The 23,639-nt window shown below is 34.6% G+C and overlaps 1 protein-coding gene across 1 annotated transcript in view; it reads left to right on the top strand.

Annotated features, from left to right (window-relative positions):
- Window positions 1-23,639, top strand: part of TTC6 (tetratricopeptide repeat domain 6) — a 61,831-nt gene that overhangs the window by 22,130 nt on the left and 16,062 nt on the right. Inside the window, exons 6-20 of the mRNA XM_063331793.1 lie at window positions 1,626-1,785; window positions 3,359-3,460; window positions 4,863-4,925; window positions 6,859-7,261; window positions 7,919-7,928; window positions 8,890-9,355; window positions 11,353-11,482; window positions 14,495-14,670; window positions 15,088-15,224; window positions 17,473-17,642; window positions 18,124-18,244; window positions 19,555-19,705; window positions 21,126-21,208; window positions 22,223-22,299; window positions 23,150-23,310. Of these exons, the coding sequence (XP_063187863.1) occupies window positions 1,626-1,785; window positions 3,359-3,460; window positions 4,863-4,925; window positions 6,859-7,261; window positions 7,919-7,928; window positions 8,890-9,355; window positions 11,353-11,482; window positions 14,495-14,670; window positions 15,088-15,224; window positions 17,473-17,642; window positions 18,124-18,244; window positions 19,555-19,705; window positions 21,126-21,208; window positions 22,223-22,299; window positions 23,150-23,310 (2,410 nt within the window). The remainder of the gene's footprint in view (window positions 1-1,625; window positions 1,786-3,358; window positions 3,461-4,862; window positions 4,926-6,858; window positions 7,262-7,918; window positions 7,929-8,889; window positions 9,356-11,352; window positions 11,483-14,494; window positions 14,671-15,087; window positions 15,225-17,472; window positions 17,643-18,123; window positions 18,245-19,554; window positions 19,706-21,125; window positions 21,209-22,222; window positions 22,300-23,149; window positions 23,311-23,639) is intronic.

Genomic DNA, 23,639 nt, shown 5'->3' with positions numbered 1-23,639 from the left:
CTTGTATAACTTCACTTGACATTCCTTTTATACAGACACACATCTTGAAGAGTCAGACCTCCAAATACTTAGATGTAAAGTAAGGCCAAACACTTGTCAAAAGTTAGGTTTTCAGTTCTTGTTTTTCTTCTCTTTAAGAAATAGGTCTTTTGTCAAAGCTTCCACTTGAAGAAAGGAACATTCCAGAAAGAGTTCAAGAACTACTCCCAGATCTATAATCTTTCTGTCTGTGTAAGAACTACAACTTCTGGGCTAGTGCTACATTTTAAGGATTCCTTTTTAACGTCCAAATGTACTTCAGAAGTCATTTTGTTTGCTAAACGAAATGGCTAGTTCTCAGTTGTGTTGAGACACCCCCCGTTTACACAGTATTCTGATAATTTAACTAGGTCTTAAAATGGAAATACATTGCAATTAGCATAAATGAGGATCAAGTCGACTATAGCAAATATACATCTGACAGTGAAATTGCCAGTAACAGAAGTTGCACACTTTAGTTCCATGAATGCACAAAGAAACTTCATTATTAATTTAGTGTTTGCAGAAAAACTACCCCAAACCTGACTAACACCAGTAGATGTCAGTGTTGGCATATGCCAATGTGCCAATATGTTGAGAAAAGTCGTGTTTCATGTAATGTGCATTTTAATTTAGATACATATATGGATGCCTGAATATATGAAATCGAGTGTTGTTTCTTGTGCTTTTGTATATATATAACGTATATATAACGTAAGAATTCTGTGCTTGTAATTACTAGTACAGTAAAACTCTGTAAGTGAGAACTTAAGTAATTCTTTACTATAAAACAAGCTACAAGAATAGCAAAAAAAATGTAACTTTTACTCTGTTAAATAAAAATATTCGTTATAATTTTATTTATAAATCCTGTAAAATATCTGTTGAAGTGATAAATGTTAATAGTTGCTGCTACTGATCTCTAAAATAGTTTTACCAGGTTGGTAGTAGAAATAGATCCTTCAAATCTGAGTTTCACTTTAGAGGTGCCAGGAACAAAGGAAATAGAGTTAGAACAGTTGTTACAGGATTTAGATATATATATACACACACACACACACACACATATACATATATGCACATGCATATATAAACATACTTATGAATTACTGTATTGTGTAAAACTGTTCACTGGTTTTGGAAATTGAAACTGTAGTTAAATAGGAAATTGGGATGTATAATTACTTCAAACTACAACTTTCTAAAGTGAAAAATTCCTTCTGTGAGTTGTCATTTAACTGTGTCTGATACCACTGGAGTGGTGTAATTGCCATGCATGAAGTTATGCATGTAATGCATTTCATACTAATTTAGAGCTTAATTTAGAGCTTTTTCTTGTGAATGCTATAATAAACACCATGGACCTGATCATGGAAGTTGTCTTAAAATTATTTGGTGTGTCACTACAAAAATTGCAAGGTTGGCATCAGGTTTCCATTGTATTTTAAGTAATTTCAATCTTTAGAAAAAACAAGTTTTAGTCATCTTTTATTTGTAATTTGATTTTAAATTTATCTAATTTTCTTTCTTTAACAACGAAGCTATTTCTGTGGTGTTAATATATGAAATAATTAGCGTAATTTATTAATTTTTTTATGTTGCTCCAGAATTTATTATGAAGGAGTTCCTATTTCAGAGCAATTCCAGAATAATTGGACAGATGAGATTCACTTTCTTCCTCCTCATGCAGCAGAAAGTCTAACTGAATGCCAAAAAGTAACTGAATATTGTCTTGAAAAGCCACAACTGCAACTGTTAGGAGAGAAAGTAAGAAATAGTTATAATAAATGTGTGCTGTACGTGCATAATCCTACAAATGAAGACACAAAATCCAGGGGGAAAAAAAGTGGGCTTTTTTATTTTTATTGTGCCATGCAACAAAAAAACAACACCTTGGAAATAAAGTTCTGCTGATTTTTTCAACATTTGAAAATATGGGATACAAAAATGTATATGGAGTGTTTCATCAGTGGGGAGAGTTGTTCTGAAACGTCCTGTCTCAGTTCTTAATTCCTTCTCTGAAGTAATAAAATATGCTAATGTGCTAATTAATAAGAAACAAAAACACTAAAAGAGCAAACCAGGTAGTTCATTCAGGCTGTGGTGCACTATAGCTCTCAGGCTTTCATTGTATTTGGTGGGGTTGTTTTTGACAAAATCATGTTTAGCAGAAAATAGCATTTTATCACCTCATAGTTCATATTCAGTATAGACTGGGGTCGTATTAGTTGATAACTGAATTGTATTGGTTTTGAAGGTTTCCATTTATCCAGAAGCTTTAAAAATGTTTTGCGCTCCAGCTCCACCAAAATTCTCTGCTTCAATTTCATTAAAGGAAATTTTATTTCCTGCATATGAGGTAAATATTTTAAATGTATTTTTAGTATCTTTTGCAGAAATTTACGTCTTTTTCTAACATTGTATTTCTTAACTGTAATAGTTGTATTTTATGCTGCTATTTTATTAACACTTTGGTATATTGTAAGCATGGTATGTAAGTCGTACAATTTGTAATATTATGTATTGAATAGTATTGTTTAGTTTAATTTTCTACAGTAATGTAGTTTCTGGTAGTAATTATTCTTAATCACCTCTTGCTATTATGTTATCTTGCTTAACCTTTTTACATTTATGTTTGAAGGCTACTTTTGCAGTTTTTCTTCTGCTATGCTATGCTGGCAGTGATTTCTACTAAAACGTAAAATATTTTTTTATATGTAACAAAGTCAATTTCAGAAAATGCCAATGCTTTTGAATTTTTAAATGTTTTGAATGTAAAATCTCCACCGTGATTACGTTATTGAAAGAGATGAGCTGTTCATGTGAAAGGCCATGCCTATTGTATGCCTGTATTTGTAGCACTCTGCATTTCGTATAGCAAAGATTACAGAGAAACTAGCATTTTGCGACCAGTTCACGTTCCTGTATAAGTGATAAAGCGCACTTATGCATGGATTAATTGATAGCAGGAATAAGCCTGGCATAGTACCCCACCTCCTACTCTTACTATGATCAAATCGAGAGCTGTATTCTTGCTACTATATTGACTACTGTGACCTGACATAAATTACCAAAGCTAAAGGTAAAAACTTTAGACAATCAGGTAGCACTAATCAGTTTCCTCAGGTCTCTGCCCCTGGCAATTCTTGATCACATTAAAGAACATGCTCCATCAGAAGACTAGGATATATGATTTCTGTGATGTTGGTCTTGATCATCATAAATCTTTAGCTCAAATACATTATAGGCTCTATTTATTTATCTGTTACTATGTTTCCTATAGCTGACTAAAATAATAGCATTACAAGTATTCAAATATGCAAATATGTTAATATTTCAGAGCAATGTTATTCACGATGTTGTATTTGAAGACCTTTTCACTGATTGTGAAGAAGAGGTAGAAGCTGAGCAAGATGATCATGATTTCTATGATTATGGACTGGTGTGTATTACAGTACAATTTTTTAAGAATGTAACACTAAAAATTAAGATTAGCAAAACAATTCATAGTTTGAAGATCTAGTCATAAGAGAAAATGTTCCTATATAGTTGACTTCTAGAAACAATTTCATGTTAGGTATTTGTTCATTTTTTAATAGGTAGAAAATGCGAAATCTCACTTTTTGAAAGTTGAGACTGCTTGGAAAGAGTCATTGCATATTTTACAGGTGCTTCATATTTTGCATTATTACAGCAGATGGTTTAGCGGAGGGCCTGTGATATAAATAACAGATTTTGAGTAATATGACATATCTCAATGGAGCGGCTTACTGGTTGTTCCACTATGCCCAGACAACTAAAAAACTGGCAGAGTCAAGAAGCAGAATAGAGGAAAAGAGATGTTTCCAAGTGTGTGATAATTATTTTTTTTTAATCTAGAATTTCTCTGAATGTAATATTAAAGGACAGACAATTCTGTGCAGGTGATTTGCAAGTGAAGGATTGAAGTGTGCCTCTAAGATGCAGTGTGAGTCTTTCCAGATGCAGAATCCTGACTATCTCAAACACTGTTGGTCTTTTTCATGGAGGCAATGTAGGACACAAGAGCTGTGGGCTCCACAGGGAACCCGAAGTGCCTAATGGTAGCATTCAGTTATATGTGTTTACGTAGTGTTAGCAGTTTCAAGTTCATAGATCCAAGAGGCAGAAGTGGGTAAAAGCTTACCAAAATGCCATGTAAGGTGAAAATATTTCTTTAATAGAGAATTTGAGCTACAACTGAATGTTCTCATAGCTAAAATACAGATGAAAGATTGTAACTGGCTGGCAACGTAGCTGAAACCTCAGCTGGAACTGAGGAAAAATAATGCATGTGTGGATGTATTTGCAGCCAGAAATGGGCAAACTGAGGCTAGCATATTGTTACTGCAGCTGAGCTCCCAGGTATAATTTAGTGTTTGGAGGCACTATTTTATATTAAAATTTAGGGCTTAATCTGCAAGTTTGTACTATTAGAGCAGTTAGGATCCGTTGGATAATGTGTTTCCTATTGAAGGTGAAACATTCTGGGCAAGACATGCTTGCTTTTGTCCTTGAAAAAGCTTTTTAAATAGTGGCTGTGGCTATCTGAGAATATGTCATTCAAGAGTATGTGACTTGCAGATGACATGGAAGTGTAATAAAAAAGTAAATTTGATGATGATAAAGGAACACTTGCTGGTTTTAACATTTTTTGCATGAGCTGGCTAGAAATAATTAGAATCTTATTTAGTATGTCAAAAGGGAAGAATTGTGCCATCAACTTTTGGCAGTTTCTGCTTTTAAAAGCAGAATGTACCGGAAAGCTCTATTTATATTAGTCTCAGAATATTTCAGACTTATTTTGTTTTTTGTTTTATCTATAGACAAAAAGTTTACCAAGAAGATGGCAATCCTTGCCCAATTTTTCTGACAGTGAGAGCTCAGAGGTATTTATTTACTTGTATTTGTTCCTGAACTGTGACTTTGTGGAAGAAATTCTTCCACTGAACTGGACTGAACTTAATATTTTCCTATTAGATGCAAAAGTGAGAGTCTCAAAGGTCTTTTTCAAGTGGATTGGTTACGTTAAATAGGAGAATGTGGCTCTGCAATGACAACCCCTGTTAACTTCATAGGCATTTGTATAGAGATAAGTGTGAGAAGTCTGTGCTCTAGCTAACCTGAAATGAGCGGAACAACATATCTGAGTAAAGATTTGTGGTATCAGGTCCTTGGATTTTAGACATATCAGGGTATCAATGATGTCAAGTTTCCAATCTGTAAAGTGCTATGTACTTTTATGGCTACTGAAGTTATGTTAGCTGTCACAAAATACATAAAACAGCAATAAACTGTGCAAATTTTACATTCGTGCAAAGATGACCTTGATATCATTATACAAGTAATATTTTATTAACAAATTTGCTTTTGAGTGAGAATTTGAGGAGTATATATTTACTTAAAACTTCTATATAGTCCACAAGGACCTGTTTAAAATGTTATGACCCTGTTATTTTAAAGAGGGACATGAAGTACGGCAGCAGTTTGTATGCAATGATAAATAAAATAATTTAAACACCAGATCTGCAATTTGAATTAACCATTGATGCTTTATTTTTAAAATACTAGCTTCATGTTCAAATAGAAGTAGTCCTGTTGAATTCAGCTAGCAATCCTTTAACAAAACTATGCATAGTTCATTAAAAGGATTTAGCAAGTAGCAACTTATTATTTATGCAATTTGCAAACTATTTGATTTAGTGATAAATGAAACTAATAAATGTAGTGATAAATGATAGCTTTACATTGAGTTTCAGCTTTTTAATAAACCAGTATGAAGCTTAGATTTTTTTAAAAAGTATCATTTTCCTGAAGAAAAGTGGCACACTTGTGACATTGAGATTTTTTTTTTTTTATCTTTTCAAAACTTCAGGGTATAATGCATTACTACAAATAAACAATGAAAGCTATTTAGTTACTTAAATGGAGTGCTTTATATTATTATTAAAATAAACTAAAGGCTGATGCACTGTCTTCCTAATAAATATATAAACTAAATAATTCTTAGCAGATGTCTATAACCAAGCATTGAGAAAGTGCTTCTTTGAGTCTAAATAAAAATTATTCAAAATTATACAATGCTTTATTTATTTTTTCATTAATTTTATTTATTAACAAGAGATTCCATTTTAATTTCTTTGGCAAAGATGTGTTATGCCTAGTATTATAGTGCAGGTTAGTGAACTGGAATTAACAAAAAGACTGGGAAGCAACACATTTGTTATTGCAAATAGTACTTATTAATCATTAACAATTACACACCAGAGGATAACAGTTATTCTTTTGGTTTTGATTTCATCAGGCAATTCAGGGATGGGGGCAAAAAGTACAAGTGCATAATTCCTTTCAGGTATTAACTGTGTTTCTATATAATACAATTGTACTTCCAAATATTATACAGAGTTCTCCTGTCTTTTCTTATGAGTTCATGAATATATCTCAATTCATCTTTTTGTAAATGTCACCACCAGTGGCATGCATTTTTTTATTTTAAAATTTAACTTTCCTACAAGGACTGGGGGTATTTAATTCAAATTTATTGTGATACTTTTTAGAGAAGATTGATTTTAGCCATTTATGAGCTTCAGATAACTTTGAATTAATGTTTCAGATCTCTTTGCTTCGACATATAACCTGAGGTATGCAGATCTTTTTTCCCATTAAATACTATAATTCTTTCCCAGCAGTGTAGTTCCCATGTTGCTCTTTTTTCCTTTACAATTTTTTATAAAATAAAATCAAGTCCATTAATACTAAGGAAATATATAAATCTTATTTTAAATGAACATCTAAATAAATTAAGTTTCCTTTTATTAACAGACAAGTTTGATTAAAAGATCAGTCTCAGCTCTGGAGATGACTGCTTTCGAAGATGAAAATACATTAAAAATGTCAGCTAATTTCAGAATCAGCGTGAAAGAGTTGAAGGTTATGAAGCAACGGATAGCTGAGCAAGAGGTTGAGACAGAGATTGGGAAAAGTTCCCCTACCAAGCATCTATTGAATCAAATCTGTGATGATCCTCAGTCAATGCAGACAGACACAGCAGTAAAAAAAATGCCTACTTTGACTGGACAAGAGGATAGTGAGAATGATATTGTTCTTGTAAAGCGACCTCAAAAGTCTGGGATTAAATACACTGATTTCCCAAGAAGAAAGAAAACAAAGAAATCGAAGGAAAAAAGAAATCCTAGGAAACTAGAAGCTGTGATTAAGAAACTAAGTAAACACCCAAAGATTCATAAAAGGTTTTCTTTAATTAATGTGTATTGCCTTTTTAAGAATGTATTTTAATTTGTAGCCATATTATCTAATTAAATATTATCTAATTTAATCTTTTCAAATATTAAATATTACTCTGGAATTAAGTAATAATAGTTTAGTTATTTGCAAAGAATATATTTGTTTTTAATGCAAAGAAAAAATACATACTGCTCAGGTATCTTTTGGACACTTAGTATATACTGCACTTTAAATGGAAATAGTGTTGCTTCATGCAACAACAGAAGTTGCTTTATCTAAGTATAAATGCATGATTAAAATGGTCGAACTTCTTTCTTCTGAAAGACAAGGGGGAAATCCTAAATTCTTAGGAAACTAAAATGCTAGGCTGGACTAACCTCCTTTGTACCATGAACTTTGTAGATTACATCAAACAAGTAGTTTGCTTTTTACCTCTTGTTTTCTAAATATTTTTCTAGTGAATATTTATCATTTACGTACTTCAGATATGGGGTACCTTAGAAAATATTCAATATACAAAAAACCCCAAATGTTGTCTATTTTTGTGTACAGTCATATGTGTCCACATTGTACTTATACTGGTGCTCAGGCCAGGTCCTTCAGTTTTCCATTCAGCTTCTCTTTTTTCTGCTTATAGGCACCTTTCAGTAAGTTTATTCTTAAGAAAATCAAAGATACTTAAATGGTGTGATATACTGGTATAGTGAGCTGTGACTAAGGGAGAAGGTGGCCTTTTTCCAAAGTCTTGATTTAGACTTGTTTTACTGTATGTTCTTTGCTGTCTAAGGCTTACATATCAGTTTTGCTAAACCAAGGGGGTTTCATCTTTGTACTATTTTGCATGCTTTTCGTGCATGAGCCTGCTGCATTTTTTATTTAATTTCCTTTTATTTTTTCTAGTAGGATCCTTATTATAAAATTTTATAAACATTAGGTACATAGTATTATAAATATATATGTATAACATATTTTCTCTGTATTTCCTTGTGTTATTCCCTTCTGTGTTAGCAAGGCTACTATTGTTTGTGTTAAAGATTGTTTCTGTTAAAGACTTTTGTTTCTTCGTCTCAAAGCAGATGTTGATATTGAACATTTGTGAAGGCTCCTATCTTGGGAGCTATGAATTTTCCCAGATTATAATTTTGGAAATGTCCTTATAAATTCAAGTATTTTTTTTCACCTCTGTGTGGTGGTGCTTCTGCTTATATTCTTATGGCCTCTTCCTAATATCACTGGGATCTATCATTGATATATTCATCCATCTAGGATTTATCATCACTTAGCCAGGCTGGTAATTGTCCCCTCAGAAATATTGTCCTTTCTTATGTTTAGCATCGTCCTTGTAAACCTGAGTTAGAAGCTTTTAGAGAAATAAGCATGCAACTGAGAATAAGTGCTGAACCTTCTGGGAACATGAGTCATTCAGAACAATTCTGCTTACCAGCAGCTTCAGTAACGGTTTTTGATAAATGGCTGATAAGTTAAAAAATTATCGTTAACAAGAGAGTTAACAATAGGTTTTTGAATAGTTGTTGACTGGCAGATTGCAATTTGATTTTGTTAATATATCTGGGAACCTTTAGTTAATTTTAATATATTTTTCCTTAGGTCTGTGTCTCTGGGAAGGCTTCCTATTAATGATAAATTTGGTATCAAGGTTTCTTCAGCAATCAAACAATATCAGAGCCACAGCATCCCTTGTTTGCTAGATTTTGAAAAGTTTGCAAAAGTGAGGGGTGGAATTCCAAAAGAAACTTCTGCTCGCATGTGGGTCCATGGCATATGGAACTGCTGGTTTGATGAAACTTTTCCTCCTAGAGGGACTGCTTCTGAGGACAAGGATATTGAATTACTAAAAGGAACTGAGATGGTGGACTCTCAACTAGTTGACTCAATGCAGCCTGTTCTTCTTGAAGATGCAACAGTTAGTGTTGAAGATTTAGAAAAAGAAGTAAGACGACTAACTGAGCTAATAGAAAAGGAAGAGCATCCTTCAGCTTTTCACTACTGCAGACGTGGAGCAATACAAAGAAAGTTAGGCAAGTTAAAGTCAGCTATGGATGACTTGGAAAAAGTAAGTTTAATGCCAAGTTTTTCTTCTATCAAATACTTTTTTTTTTTTTTGCCTGAATGTCTGAGTTCTTCAACAGGTGAAAAACTAGAATCAGGAGACCTGATAACTAGCTGAATGCTACCACTTTTGACTAAAGGATAGTAAGCAAATAAATTGAAAAGTCATGTATTTCCTGTTTATAAGCTGTCATTTGGCACTAAGATTTTATGCAATAATACTAGTGTTTTTCTATGTACGTTTATTTTTTCAACACATCTAAGTTCCCTTTATAGTGCTACAAACCTGCTATTACTTCTGCCCAAGACCCTGCACAACTATAAAGAAACAACCAAACAGAATAAAAACATACATGTGGAAGCTGTAAAAGCTTTCAAAGGCATTCTTTGATCAATGGTATAGTTCTGTATGTTTGTGAAACCTGTGTAGAGAAGTTATGTGTTGTGCCTTTGGTATGATATTTTCTTTGTCATTTGACGTTTATATTACACACAGCTAGTCATAACCAGTTTGAGACCCCAAAGTACTTCATCCTATATATAATATCATACAGCAAAAGATGTTCTTCTTTCCTCAACCAACATCTCAGTTCTTAACGCAGCATTTGGTGTTCAGAGAAGCAGCTGCTTTGGGGTTCATAATTCTTGTACTGGAGTACTTGAGAATGCAAGATTGATAACTTTTGTGTTGATATTGCTTTGTGGGAATAGAACACCATCAATCTGCCAGGATCCCTGAAAACAATCTTAACAACAGGCACCTTTGAATAATGTAAATAGCATTTATTTTGCTAAAATGTGAAGCTTAGTCAGTTGAAATATTTGGAAATGTGCAGAGGAACACAACAATGAAGTATAAAAGAGCTTGGCTTCATGTTGTTTTCTGCATTGCTTTCAGCTAACAGTCTCAAGCCAAAATAAATTTTAAGGAGGCTGACAGTGTGTCCTGCAGTGAGATCCACCCTTCAGTTTTTACTCTGTTTCTAGAGTTTGCCTTTACCAAAATGCAGGTTGTCTTAGGGTGAAATTTACTTTTATAACACTATTTCTGTTAATGCTTCTCTTGGGGATAAATCTATAATTTTTATTTTTAATGGGACATAGGTACCTATTTTATGCACCTGCAATCTGTACATATTACCTTCCAAATTTCATAAATTACCTGAAAATTGACTATATTCATAGAAACTCAATGATTATCTTCTGTGTTTTTTATTCACCCCGAACTTTAGAAACAGACTGTCAAGGATGTGAAATGCTAAAAATTCCGCACCCTGGAAAAGTGGTTCATTGACCGATATCAACTGTCAAAATTGCTTGTCATTGCCATTGCATATTTTAGTGAAAAAATCATTGACTTTTCTCTTTAAGATATAAGAACACAATTCCTGTGTAGTTTAAGGATCCCAGAAATAGTTTATAGACCAAAATTTGGGAATTACTGTTGTAGCAGAACAGTCTCAGATTTCTATCAGTCTTTATATTTATTTCCATACGGCTGTAGGCACGTGTAATAGGCATAACGAACATATGTGAAATATCTTATTTGACTGATAATATCTGTCAAGTGATTTTTTTGTTAGAGAATGTTAAGTACTTTCTATAGGAAACAAGATAGTTTGAAAAGCTGATTCCTTTTTCACAGAGACAGGTTAATTATTTCTTATTTTCAAGAAGAATTCCGACTTCTAGAAGAAGTTCAGATAGCTATTTTAAAGAAATCATCAAATGTGGTAATATCCCAGCTGATTAATAGTTTGTGCTGAATATTCTGGTAGCGTGAACTCTGTGCATATGTGTAAGTATATGATGCTTTTAAATAAACCATTGACATTAATAAAATTTTTCAGATTTTTAGGTAAAATAAAAGTTTGTTAGTCTAGGAATTTTCTTTATAAAATAATTTCAGTGTAAAAAATGTTCTCATTTCCTATGTAATATTGTTAGCACATTTAAGAAGTTCCTTCTGCAATGTAAATTATTTACTTATTTTTTTTATAGGCTATAAGCTTAGAACCACTACTGCTTAATGCTTACTGGCATAGACATTTGATTTACCTCTTTCAAGACAGAATTTCTGCTGCTTTGGATGACCTGAATTTTATGACTAAATGGAGCAAAAATAAAGCTGGTAAGTATCTATCAAAGTGTAACTTAATAGTTAATTTTTCATAGTGTTTTTCTCTAGTTGACTTTGGTTGTAGTTGTGCAAATGTTTTTGTATGTTTTTCACCTTACATCGGTTGTTTTATCCATATTATAAAAAGATTATAAAGCAGACATGAACATTCAAAGGCTTGGGACAGAAGCTGGGTTTCTAAGGCAAAAATAAGTACTTAATTTTTAGTTTGTTTTCAAAAAATGCAAAAAAAAAAAAAAAGGAAAGAAGAAAAAAAGGAGGACTGATGGAAATTGTATCCATTAATTTAATGGGGAAAGCTGATAACAACCCTGTAATGGAGACTGTGCTATTATACTTCAGGCAGCCCTGTTCAGCCATACTGTTTAAACTGTGAAGGAGGAGCTTAAAAGGGAAAGATATCACCTGGTTGACAGACCAGGCCCTGCAGGTCAGGGAAAGTGATTCCTCTCTGCCAGGTTGTGGTGCTGCACCCCTGGTTTGAGAGAGACAAGCTGGAGAAAGTCCATTGGAAAGCTTTTAAGATGGTTAGGGGTGTGGAACCTAAGTTGTGTAAGGACAGGCTGAGGGAGATGAGTTAGCCTGGAGAAGGTAAGAGGGAAATCTGCTCTCAGCTACGTAACGGGTTGTAACAGAGAAGACAAGAGTCAGACTCTTCTGAGAGATGTGCAGCAAAACAGGAGGCAATGGTCACAGGTTGCAACAAAGGAAATTTTAATTTAAAGAGGAAGTGATCAGTGACCTGCTACACCGCTTGGATGCACAGAAGTCTATGGGACCGGATGGGTTACATCCAAGAGTGCTGAAAGAGTTGGCAGACATGCTCGCCAAGCCGCTTTCCATTATTTACCTGAAGTCATGGCTAACTGGGGAGGTCCCAATGGACTGGAGGGTAGCAAATGTAGCGCCCATCTACAAGAAAGGCAGAAAGGAGGATCCTGGAAACTATAGACTTGTCAGCCCAACCTCAGTACCAGGAAAGGTCATGGAGCAGATCATCTTGACTGCCATTACAAGTCATATAATGGACAACCAGGAGATCAGGCCTAGTCAGCATGGTTTTATGAAAGGCAGGTCCTGCCTGATGAACCTGATCTCCTTCTATGACAAGATGACTCAATTATTGGATGAGGGAAGGGCTGTGGATATCGTCTACCCAGACTTTCAAAAAGCATTTGACACTGTTCCCCATAGAATTCTTATGGAAAAACTGGCTGCTCATGGCTTAGATCAGCATACGATCTGCTGGATCAAGCACTGGCTGGATGGACGATCCCAAAGAGTGGTGGTCAATGGAGTTAAATCCAGCTGGTGGCTGGTCACAAGTGGTGTCCCTCAGGGCTCAGTGTTGGGACCATTCCTGTTTAATGACTTTATTGATGATCTTGATAAGGACATAGAGTGTATCATCAGTAAGTTTGCAGATGACACCAAGTTAAGTGGAGGTGTTGATCTGCATGAGGATAGGGAGGCTCTACGGAGAGACTTGGATAGATTGGATTGATGGGACAACACTAAGGGTATGAGCTTCAACAAGGCCAAGTGCCGGGTCCTGCACTTGGGCCACAACAACCCCCTGCGTTGCTACAGGCTTGGGGAAGTGTGGCTGGAGAGATGCCTGGCAGAAAAGGACCTGAGGGTTCTAATTGACAAGCAGCTGAATGTGAGCCAGCAGTGTGCCCAGGTGGCCAAGAAAGCCAATGGCATCCTGGCTTGTATTAGAAATAGTGTGACCAGCAAAAGTAGGGAGGTGATTGTCCCCCTGTACTCAACAGTGGTGAGGCCACACCTTGAGTATAGTGTCCAGTTCTGGGCACCTCAATACGAGAGAGGTATCGAGGTGCTGGAGCGAGTGCAGAGGAGGGCAATGAAGCTGGTGAAGGGCCTGCAGAATAAATCTTATGAGGAGCGATTGAAGGAGCTGGGACTGTTTAGTTTGAGGAAGAGGAGGCTGAGGGGAGACCTCATCACTCTCTACAACTACTTGAAAGGACATTGTAGGTTGGTGCTGGTCTCTTCTCACAGGTACTTAGCGATAGAACAAGAGGGAATGGCTTTAAGCTGCAGCAGGGTAGGTTTAGACTGGACATTAGGAAAAAATTCTTCACAGAAAGAGCGGTCAGACAGTGGAATAGGCTGCCCAGGGAGGTGGTGGAGTCAGCATCCCTGAATGAGTTTGAGAGTTGTTTAGCTGTGGTATTAGGGGATATGGTGTAGGAGAGAGCTTTGTAGAGTGGGGTTGATGGTTGGACTCGATGATCCCAAGGGTCTTTTCCAATCTAAATGATTCTATGATTCTGTGATTCTATGGAGTTGGAAGATACACCCCCAACCCCTTCTTCCTCTACCCCTATTTTTATTTTGTTGCTGAGCATGATGTTCATGGTATGGCATGTCCATTTGGCCTGCTAAAGTCAGCTGTCCCAGCTGTGTCCTCTCCCAACTTCTTGCCTACCCCCAGCTTACTCACTGGGGAGAGGGCAGAAGAGGGAGGAAAAAAATAATAAAAAAGCCTTGATCCTGTGCAAGCATTGTTCAGCAACAGCTAAAACATTGTTGCGTAATCAACACTGTTTTAGCGACAAATCTGAATCAGAGCACCAAAGGGGTGGTTATAAAGAAAGTTTATTCTGACCAGATCTAATACAGTGGGATAAATATCATGTGGGCCCATTTAAACTAAATCTCTTTGTATTTGTTTGTGATCAACAAATCTACACTAAATGGCTTGATGGGCCATTTCTACAGAGCTCTACAGAGAGCAAAGTTTTTTAGTACCTGTGAATCCAGCAAGAGCTATCAGTTTATATCTGCATGGTCTCCACGGTTGGGCACATAGCTATAGCTCTAAACTTTTGAGTTCTGTTGCTCAGATTAGAACAACTTTTTGTATGATCTGCTGTTTTATTTCTACTGCTTGTGTTAATTACCCTGTAAGGAGGACATGACTTATTGTTTTGGGCTGCTAAATAGTGCCTTTTATATTTTGGGTGGTTGTTTCAGATACATACCTGTCAATGGCTGAAATTTACAGGAAACAAGGTGATAATACCTTGGCAATCATCAATTATAGCTCTGCAATACAATGCTGCCCTACAGATGATGACATTTACTTTAGGAGAGCTGAGTTGTATTTTGAGGAAAATCAATTGTTATTGGCTATGGATGATTATGCCAAAGTAAGTTCACTTTTTTTGTACTGTTACAATAATGTAGTAACTTTATGTAACTTTAGTAAAAGTAAACTGTATTTGGATATATCTGGTAAGTAGCTTGGAGAACAGATATCCTCCCAAAAAAATGATGTTTAAAAAAAAGTGCTATGGAAATAAATAAGTAATTTCTGTTACTCCTGCTGGCTAATTCAATAAATTACTGAATGTCTACAAATTATCAGCCACTAATAAGCTTGCATCACTACTCTTTTATTTCACTTTACACTTAGTGGAAATTACAGCAGACATTAAAGGACAAAGGAACAAAAAAAAATATAAGAATAAAAGAATATATTATTTATATGCTTGGTTAAGACTTTTAATCATTAGAAATAGTAAGAATGAGGTATAACACCATGTACTATATTGTTTTCATTATAGTGTTTTCAGTATAATCCGAAAAGAACAGATGCACTTATGAAACATGGAATACATTTCTTTGATCATTCAGTTTTGACTACAGCTATTCAGGATTTTACAGCTGTGATCAAGGAAGACCCCAGCAATGCTCAAGCGAGGTAGAATATATAGTTGACAAAAGTATTTGAATTTTAAGTGGATTATTAAAATAATATTAATACATAAAAGACTGAATATGCGTTAAACAATAATAAAGCAATTGCATTTCCACAGAGGTGTCTAATAGAAATATAATAAGACTTCTAGGCCATGATATTCATTGGGGGAATCTTTGTATTGCTTTAATGACTTTGGATTAGTCCCTAGACCTTAATTTAGCTAAGCACAGAACCATGTGCTAAGATCCCACTGGAGTAATGCAGATATAGAGTCAGTTGGACTTAAGCACATGCGTATGTGCTTTGCTCTAAAGAGCTGGATTTAAATACATGTTCAAAGTGAAGAATGTCTTTAAGGATTACATAGTTCTATGCCTAATTTCCATTGGTTGCCTTGACACTTCTAGTTTTAGTGTTATGCTGAATTAATGTTTTCTGTGAAAAATGTGAATTATGAATGAGAAGCATCTTTATTTTTGAATTATAACAATGATTTTGAGGTTTGGCTTACAAGGACTGAAAAAAATTATATTATTTCCCTAGTAGAAAATGTGACTTCTTTTTAATTCTTGCAAAGATTTGCATTGTTTTTATACACTATTCTAGATTCATGAAAATAGATGTAAAATAAAAATAAAAGCAGATATTCAATACAAGATTATGATAGCTGAATTTAGGTGTCAGCTTGCTGTATCCATGGGATATAGGTGTCTGAGCAGCCATTATCACCAAGGACTCTAATCAATACAGTTAGTAGACTCTAGGTAAACTGAATATAGACTTTTCTATAAAGCCTGCGGAGCTGTTCAGCTAAACATCCAGTAAGTATACATTTTTGGATGAACTGCATTGCTCTCATCTCCTTGGATTATATTGACTAGACCTTCATCAACTGTAATGGAAAGTCAGACACCTAACTTACGTTGTAGACATCTACAAATAGACACCTAAGTTCAGATATCTTATTCTGGAACTGATTCCCATCCAAACTGAATAGAAATGGCTCGGGAAGGATTCCCTATGTGTATCTTCTACCTGTCAATCCATTTACTTCATCACAGGGGACCACAGAATCATGCAAAGCTTTCTTATGACATTAGGTTTCTGTGCTACTAAAGTAATTTACAGATGCTCTCTAAAACTCTGACTGTGAAATAAAATCTTGAAGCAACGTAAAGCTGCATTTGGCTTCCTGAAATCCACTAGTTCGTTGAGGCTCACGTGTTGATGTGTGGGCTCTGTGAATAGTCCTGCTAAGTATGATTAGTATCAGCGCCTTGTGTATGTGTAGTGTTAAGCATGTGATTTAAATTCTTGAGGAACTGACTTTACTATGTTAGATTGAAAAAGGAATAGTATGTATTTTGTATGATAGCTCTGCATAGAAGTGGGATGTGGCATAAGACCCGCTTCATAAGTGAAAGCTATCTTCGGTAATACAAAAATATAAGTTTTATATATTATGTGTTGTCTTGTTTCCCTATTTGAAGTACACTAAGATGGCACTTCGGGACACGGTTTAGTAGTGGACTTGGCAGTGTTAGGTTTATTGTTGGACTCGATGATCTTAAAGGTCTTTTCCAACATGAATGATTCTATGATAAAATAATTTTACAGCCATTGCTCTCTATTCACACTTTTCCACCTGTGCTTATGACTTATCTTGATTAAATATATTGCTAGCTTCCTGAATTTAAGGGAGGAATAGTGTAAAATAGTAGGATCTGATTTTGTAAATTTGTCTGTTTGAAAAAAGTATTAAATATAATGGATGTTTTTAGAAAGCTTTAATAGTAATGAGGGAAGTTTTATATTTTGTCTTTTAAATCAGATTTAACAAAATCTGGTATTTCCCATACAGAAACCGCTGCACCAATAGACTATGGAACTTGGAGAGAGTTCCATTCAACTCAGTGATGCCCAAAGCTGGTACAGGTTTCTATTATATTGAACTTGATTCATGCAAGTGTGGTGATCTGCCTATATGGTATAGATTACCAAGTTTGAAGGAGTTTGTTCCTTCAAACTTGCTTTGTTAAATTCAGAAATAAAATTCAGTGTTTATTCTGTTTTTCAACATTTTTCCTGAATAATTACTTCAAGGTTGCATGACAAAAACAGTGGAGGAACTCTTGATATTAAGTTGACTCAACCTGTTAATATTATAAATAATAGCCTATGACTTCATGCTGTAGGTATAATTTTCTAAGGGAAATTACATTTAATGAGAAATTTTCTTCCTTATTAGGCTGTATCGAGGAAGAGCCTATGCTAAGCAGCAGCAGTATAGAAATGCAATACAAGACTTAGCAACAGCCATTTATCTAGACCCCTCTTGTTGGTTAGCATTCTACTATAGAGGCTGCATACTACGACAGATTGATCCAAAAAGAGCCATGCAGGACTTCAGTGTTTCTGGTATTGTTGCTTTCTTTTAGTGGTGTGTATGTTTATCGTTAAAAAGGAATGACCGTTCACCAGTAATTACTATACTGCAATATAACACAGAAATTTCATGTTGCAAATATTGAAATGTGCGGTGGTCATTCAGTGTTTGGTAATAACTTGCTCCTTTTCATTTCTATTAAGTTTGCTATTAGACACTGTCACTTGCTGCTGTTGTTTTTATTCAGTTGTTTTGCCTCTGCTTCTTAAGCTTTTCTGCTTCACTTTTAAGAATTTGAGTGGGTGTTTATTATAAATACGTCCTGAAGGTATTTTGTGCCACAATGAACAGTTTCTGTCATGATCTAATATGTTATGCTATGCTTTATCTATGATATTTTATAAAACTCTTAAGAAAACTAGAGTAAAAAGTAATGTGCAAATAAGTTGCTTGGGGTAACTGAAATATACGTGAATATCTGAACAGTTGACTTCTGTTCTCCCTCTTCCACAGTACTCATCAATGACACTCAGGAAAATTTCTGTTCTTTTCTTCATCGTGGGATTGTTTACTCAGAACAGAGTCAATGGTCACTTGCAATCTCTGACTTTGAAAGTGTCCTGGCTTTGGACAGGTGATTGGACTTGAGAATTTTAATATATGTTGTTTATATTCTGATTACCTGAGGGCATAAAAGTACTAATAAAGGAAAGTAGAATCAGAACTGTTATTCAGCAAATATACTGGAATTAAACCACACAAAAACATAACATTGTTTTTTTTTGGTATCTTTTGCCTCTTTTACTATAGTCTGAGTATAAGAAAAATAATTATTTATGTATTTCAAAATTAAATTTTATTTTGCCTTACATGGGAACTTGGCAAATAAATTATTCCAGTTTGGCAGATGAAAGATGAAACTGAAGTCCTAATTTGACTACTCATGCCATAATAATGTCATTAGTCTTTTGTGAGGGAATCTGTCCACAACGCAGGTAGAAAGTCAAACTATTTTTTTTCCCAAAAGAAAATACCACAATGTTTTCTTTAGCAAAAGCCAGTCAACGGTGTCCCTGAAATAAAATTAAAAAAAGAAAAAGCTGTTTGTGGTCCTTGGTAGTTGGTGACTGAAGCTGATGTGACTTCTTCAAATTGCATTTTTTCCTACCACTTGAAAACGCTGCAGAAACAGATTATCTCTGTAGCAGCCGTGCCGTGCAAACGGTCTTACAATATGCAACAAGCCTCCATACCAGTTAGCTGCATTAATTACCTTACTCTAAAGGTATTGAGTTCTTGTTCAGCCTCAGGCAACCTCAACAGTCCTGTCTTGAGCAAAGGCTCCCATTCCAGTCTGTGGCAGGCCTAAAGACCCCTCAGCTCTTCCTTTGTCTTAGCTCTGCTATAGAAGGTCTTGAACTTTGACTAAAAACAGTCTGTAAGAGTGGGCTGTGCAAGATATTGCAGATCTTGGAAACCCTGGTCTCCCTAGCAGCTAGCCAAGTGAAATGACAGAAAATAGGGGAACAGGCTAGATAGAAAAAGTGTAAGTTTTTTAGTGTCTTGAAACCACAATGTAGTTTTAGTGTTGAGGGATTCAGTATTTCTTGGTATATTCAGTATATAGAAAATTACCAGCTAGCTCTATTTCTAACCCAGCTTCTATAACAGAGACTTGTCATAATTTCTTCACAATTCACATTTGGAGTGCTGTTTTTGGTGATAAGAGAGCCTCTAGTGTGCAGCCAAACATCACAAGCTACTGAAATGGTGTTTTTTAATGAGCTATCTCCTCTGCTGGCAATTACAATTCTTTATCTCAGTGCAAACACAAAATAGATGTGTGGTGAATGTCGTAAAAGTAGATGAAACCTGTATAAGTTGTGGTTAATACAATGACATATTTCATGCAATAACAAAAGGAAAAAAATAATCTCTTTTTAGCTCTGTCATCTTTGCATACCTAAATATTGGTTTGATTCTGCTGTTGCATCTCGATCAATACTATGAAGCTATTCGATGGTTTACTAATGCCATTGAAATTGATCCTCTCAATGTTAGAGCCTACATATGCAGAGCACAAGCATATCATAAGGTAATAAATTCCTTTTGCTTTTGTTTGCCACTTAATATAGCTTTATTTATAATGGTGATTGTTGTCAGTATTTTAATACACATGCCTTTGTGTTTTACAGATGTTAGAACCTGTTTATAGCTATATGTTTCAAGTAGTCCATGTCACCATGATAGAATTGTATACATTGCAATTGTAAAATATTGTTGGCATCTAATGCAATGACACAAAATATTTCAAGTGTCATTTTATCTTTTCTTTATCAGTCTATATATAATCTGAGCTTTAATATTTTTTTTAAATATATTTCAAAAATTTTTTTTGGAAAATATGTATTTTTTAAATATATAAAAAAAAAGTTTTAAAATACAGTGTCTTCTAAACAGAATTTTCCTAACAATACTAATTTTTCTGGAAAGTCAAACTCAAATTTTCTTTCCCACAAATGGGAGTGAAAACACTTTTGATATTTTAATTTACTGTGAAATAGAATGTGTTCTTCTACTTCACTGGATTTGAGAATAGTTTCTGCTAGCAGTTGTTTTGAAACCCTCCCAGGAGTACAAGGAATGTATTCAGTGCAACCCAATTCCTGTAGATTTCATTAGCGGAATTCAAACAACTGTTGTGTCTTACAGTGCTTAGTTTGTTTTCAAAATGATTTGAGAAATTGCTTACACTGTTCATTTTCTTCCACAACTAAAGGAAATGGCTTTTAACTCAGAGTCCATCTAAGGGATTGTGGGATTGTGATATACTTTTTTTTTTATACTGTTTTTAAGAACTTGTGCCTGATAGTTTATATCGGAGGTCATCCACTAATGGTCAGGTTACTTTTCTCCTTTTTTTCATTGAGAATTTTTTTGGGAGAATTTTTTGGCTTTTTTTTTTTCTTTTTTTGAATTTCAATCTAAAGCTGTAAAATAAAGTTCAGTACATGCATTCGATCAATGCTGCTCCTTAATGAGTTCAAGTTAGCAGCTGTCCCAGCTGGATGAATCAGTCCTTGTAATGATCAGTCGCTGTAATGGTCTCCTTTCTCCTCAGCATCTGAAGCACGCTGAATGGGACCACGTGCACAGACACTTGAAAAATAAATCCAAATTCATTACAGCAATGAAGATTCATCAAGACATATGTGCATGTGGATTTCATGACCTAATCTCCTTCCCCATAGTCCAGACTCTTCTTTGGATTTTGAAAAAGTAAAGAAACTGTTTGGAGTTTCTATCTGCCCTATGGGAGAGTATGGAAATATGTAGGGTAAATGTTTCGGACCTTTATTAAAAATATGTTGACCTCCTTTACAGAGGGTGTATGCGCCTTGTGAGTTGTTGCCATGTGGCATTACATCCTGAAGATCCACATTTACAGAAATAGTGTCTCCAAATTGTGTTCATATTAGCAATTAAATTGCTGTTTTTGTCTTTATAAATTACAGATTCATAATTTACCAAATGCTGTGAAGGATATAAACCGAGCCATTCATGTTTATCCAAATAAATCACAACTTTACATATTAAGGTAGGAAAGTGATTAGTCAACAACATGCTGTTGGTAAATACCCTTATATTCTTTGAAACCTGCTCTGAATGGGTTTTAAAAAACTGCAATATTTTCATAGCATTTTAAAACCTGAAGAACTTTATCTGCATAGCGTCACCCAACTATTGTTATTGTTACCTTGGATATGAACTTTGTTTCATATACAGGATTCTGCTCTTTGAGGTACATAGAGTTGCTGGGGAAAAAGAAAAATAGGTGCCATGACAAAAAGGCAAGTCTGAACTTTTAAAAAATTAATAATTTTAAATGTTTTCCCCAAGCAGATGGGTCCTTCAATGATTTGTCTGCAGAATCCACATAATGCAAAAATGTGAAGGATTGAGTCCAGGCCAATTTAGATTTCAACTATTCTTCTTCCTCATATTCAGCCCAGTGAGAAGTATTGACTTTTACCAAGACTAAAAAATAAATTACTGGATAAAGCTGTTTCCTCCCCTGAAAAGCCATAAGAACTAAGGAGGAAATGCTAAGATATTACTCCTCAGGTGTATTAGGAGAATTAGTTACTGTGTTCCAGTTAATAATACTGTATTTTCCCAGTTTTAAGAGTGGGTTTGCTCAACTTGTCTCTCAGAGTGTGGCTTGGCTAGCATGACCTCCTATACCGACACTGATACCTGAAGAAACAAAAAATTATCCTTTAAAACAGAATGTATCTATTAGCTATCAGTCTGTGGTGGATTTTAGAAACACTGTTACTAAGATTATTGCTGCAGTTCTTGAGATTGTAAGGATTACTATCCTTGGAATCCAAAGAAAATGTGTTTTAGTAACTCCTACAATGTGAAGAGATGTAAGCATATAATTTCTTCGTACTGTGATGTGAGAGAAAAAATTAAAAATTCGACAGATATTTCTGATGAAAAAAAAAAGGAAAAAACTTTGGTTGTTTTTATTGGAAGGCATATTTCAGTAGTATTTGCCCTTTGAAAGAAATGCCTGGAATTAGTTTTACTAATTACGTCATTACAGGGGACAGTACTTAATGGAGTTGAAGAAACATGAGCTGGCAAGTTTATGTATTCACCAACTTGCAGAAATGGATGAAGGTAATGTCAATTTCCATCAATTTTCCTAGGTAGTTGTGAACCATGGCAACAGTCTGTAACCAAGGAATTGTTAAAAAAATTAAGTTCAGGCATGCAAACAGGTTAGTTACCATGAATGAGCTAAAATATAGGAAGTTATTACTAGTGTATTTTGTTTGCATGTCTGAAGCCTTTAAATGTAATAGTACGCTATTGCCTGTACTATCAACTATGATTTCAGAACTTCCTTTGTCTTTTGAGTTTGCTTTTTAATTCTGCCTTTCAGTATTAGTAATTTCTGCTTTAAAGCAATATTGAGTAAGGATTCTGTTCTGTACTTATGTACAGTCTTCCCTAACAAAATATCAAACAGCTTTAGAACTGAACCTTCCCAAAGTGTTTGAACAGTAAAAATGTTGCAGTATAGTAGTTCCTTGTTATGTGCTGGGCATAAAATGGCAATCCTGAAGCTCTTGGTGAATCTATATGAATAGCCACACTGTATGAGATTAATTTCCTGTCTCTAGTAGTGACCAAGTGTGGATACACAGGGCACAAGAATATAAAAACAAAGCAGGCATATGGTGATACTTCCACAGAGCAAAGCCTTCTTACATGTGGGGAGAGGAAAGTAAATATTTGCAGATGTTTAGCATTCAAACTACACTCATTGATAAATAACTGTTCAACTTCAGACTTTTGTAGGAATTTAGTTTACATGTGTATTTTTATGGATGTTAAAACAAGCTTTGATCCTCCAAATATTTTAATAGCATTTTAAAGTTTGCATATAATTTAAAGCTATTTTATATTGGAAAACATGACATTAAAGTAAAAGAGATTATTGTTTTTCATGGTGGTTTCCTTCCAGAATCCTTTACGTCTCAGCCTGTTCAGCGAGCGCTCATTCAGTCATTTTGTCAAAATCACGATAATGCCATAGAGTGCTTACGTGAAGCTACTGAAATTCAGCCTGAGCCTTCAATGTTTGTTATTTTAGGAAAAATACAAATGAAAGCCAAGAAAACTAAGGTTAGAAAAGTTTACATTATATATATGCCAAGCAAGACAATGTTTTTTTTTCTATATCCCTTTAATATTTTATGAAAGGTGCTAGTATATAAATAAACCTTCAGAGTACCTGATTCTGTAAATTATAAGGAGACCTGAGTAAGAATTTTCAACAACAGCAGCACTAATAGTTCGGCATAAACTAGGCAGTTTTAGTTTTAAGACACTTAAGATGATCAATTAAAAGATACAATTAAATAGATTGAGGTCCATTATATGTCATAATATCGCTTCTTTTGAAATAAAATAATATAGAAGTATGTCTAGTGTTTTTTGTCTAATAAAATGCA

The sequence above is a fragment of the Chroicocephalus ridibundus genome, chromosome 4, assembly GCF_963924245.1.
Source record: "Chroicocephalus ridibundus chromosome 4, bChrRid1.1, whole genome shotgun sequence".
Lineage (NCBI taxonomy): Eukaryota > Metazoa > Chordata > Aves > Charadriiformes > Laridae > Chroicocephalus > Chroicocephalus ridibundus.
Note: the sequence above shows the minus strand (reverse complement) of the source record. Positions and strands in the feature narration are given on the sequence as shown.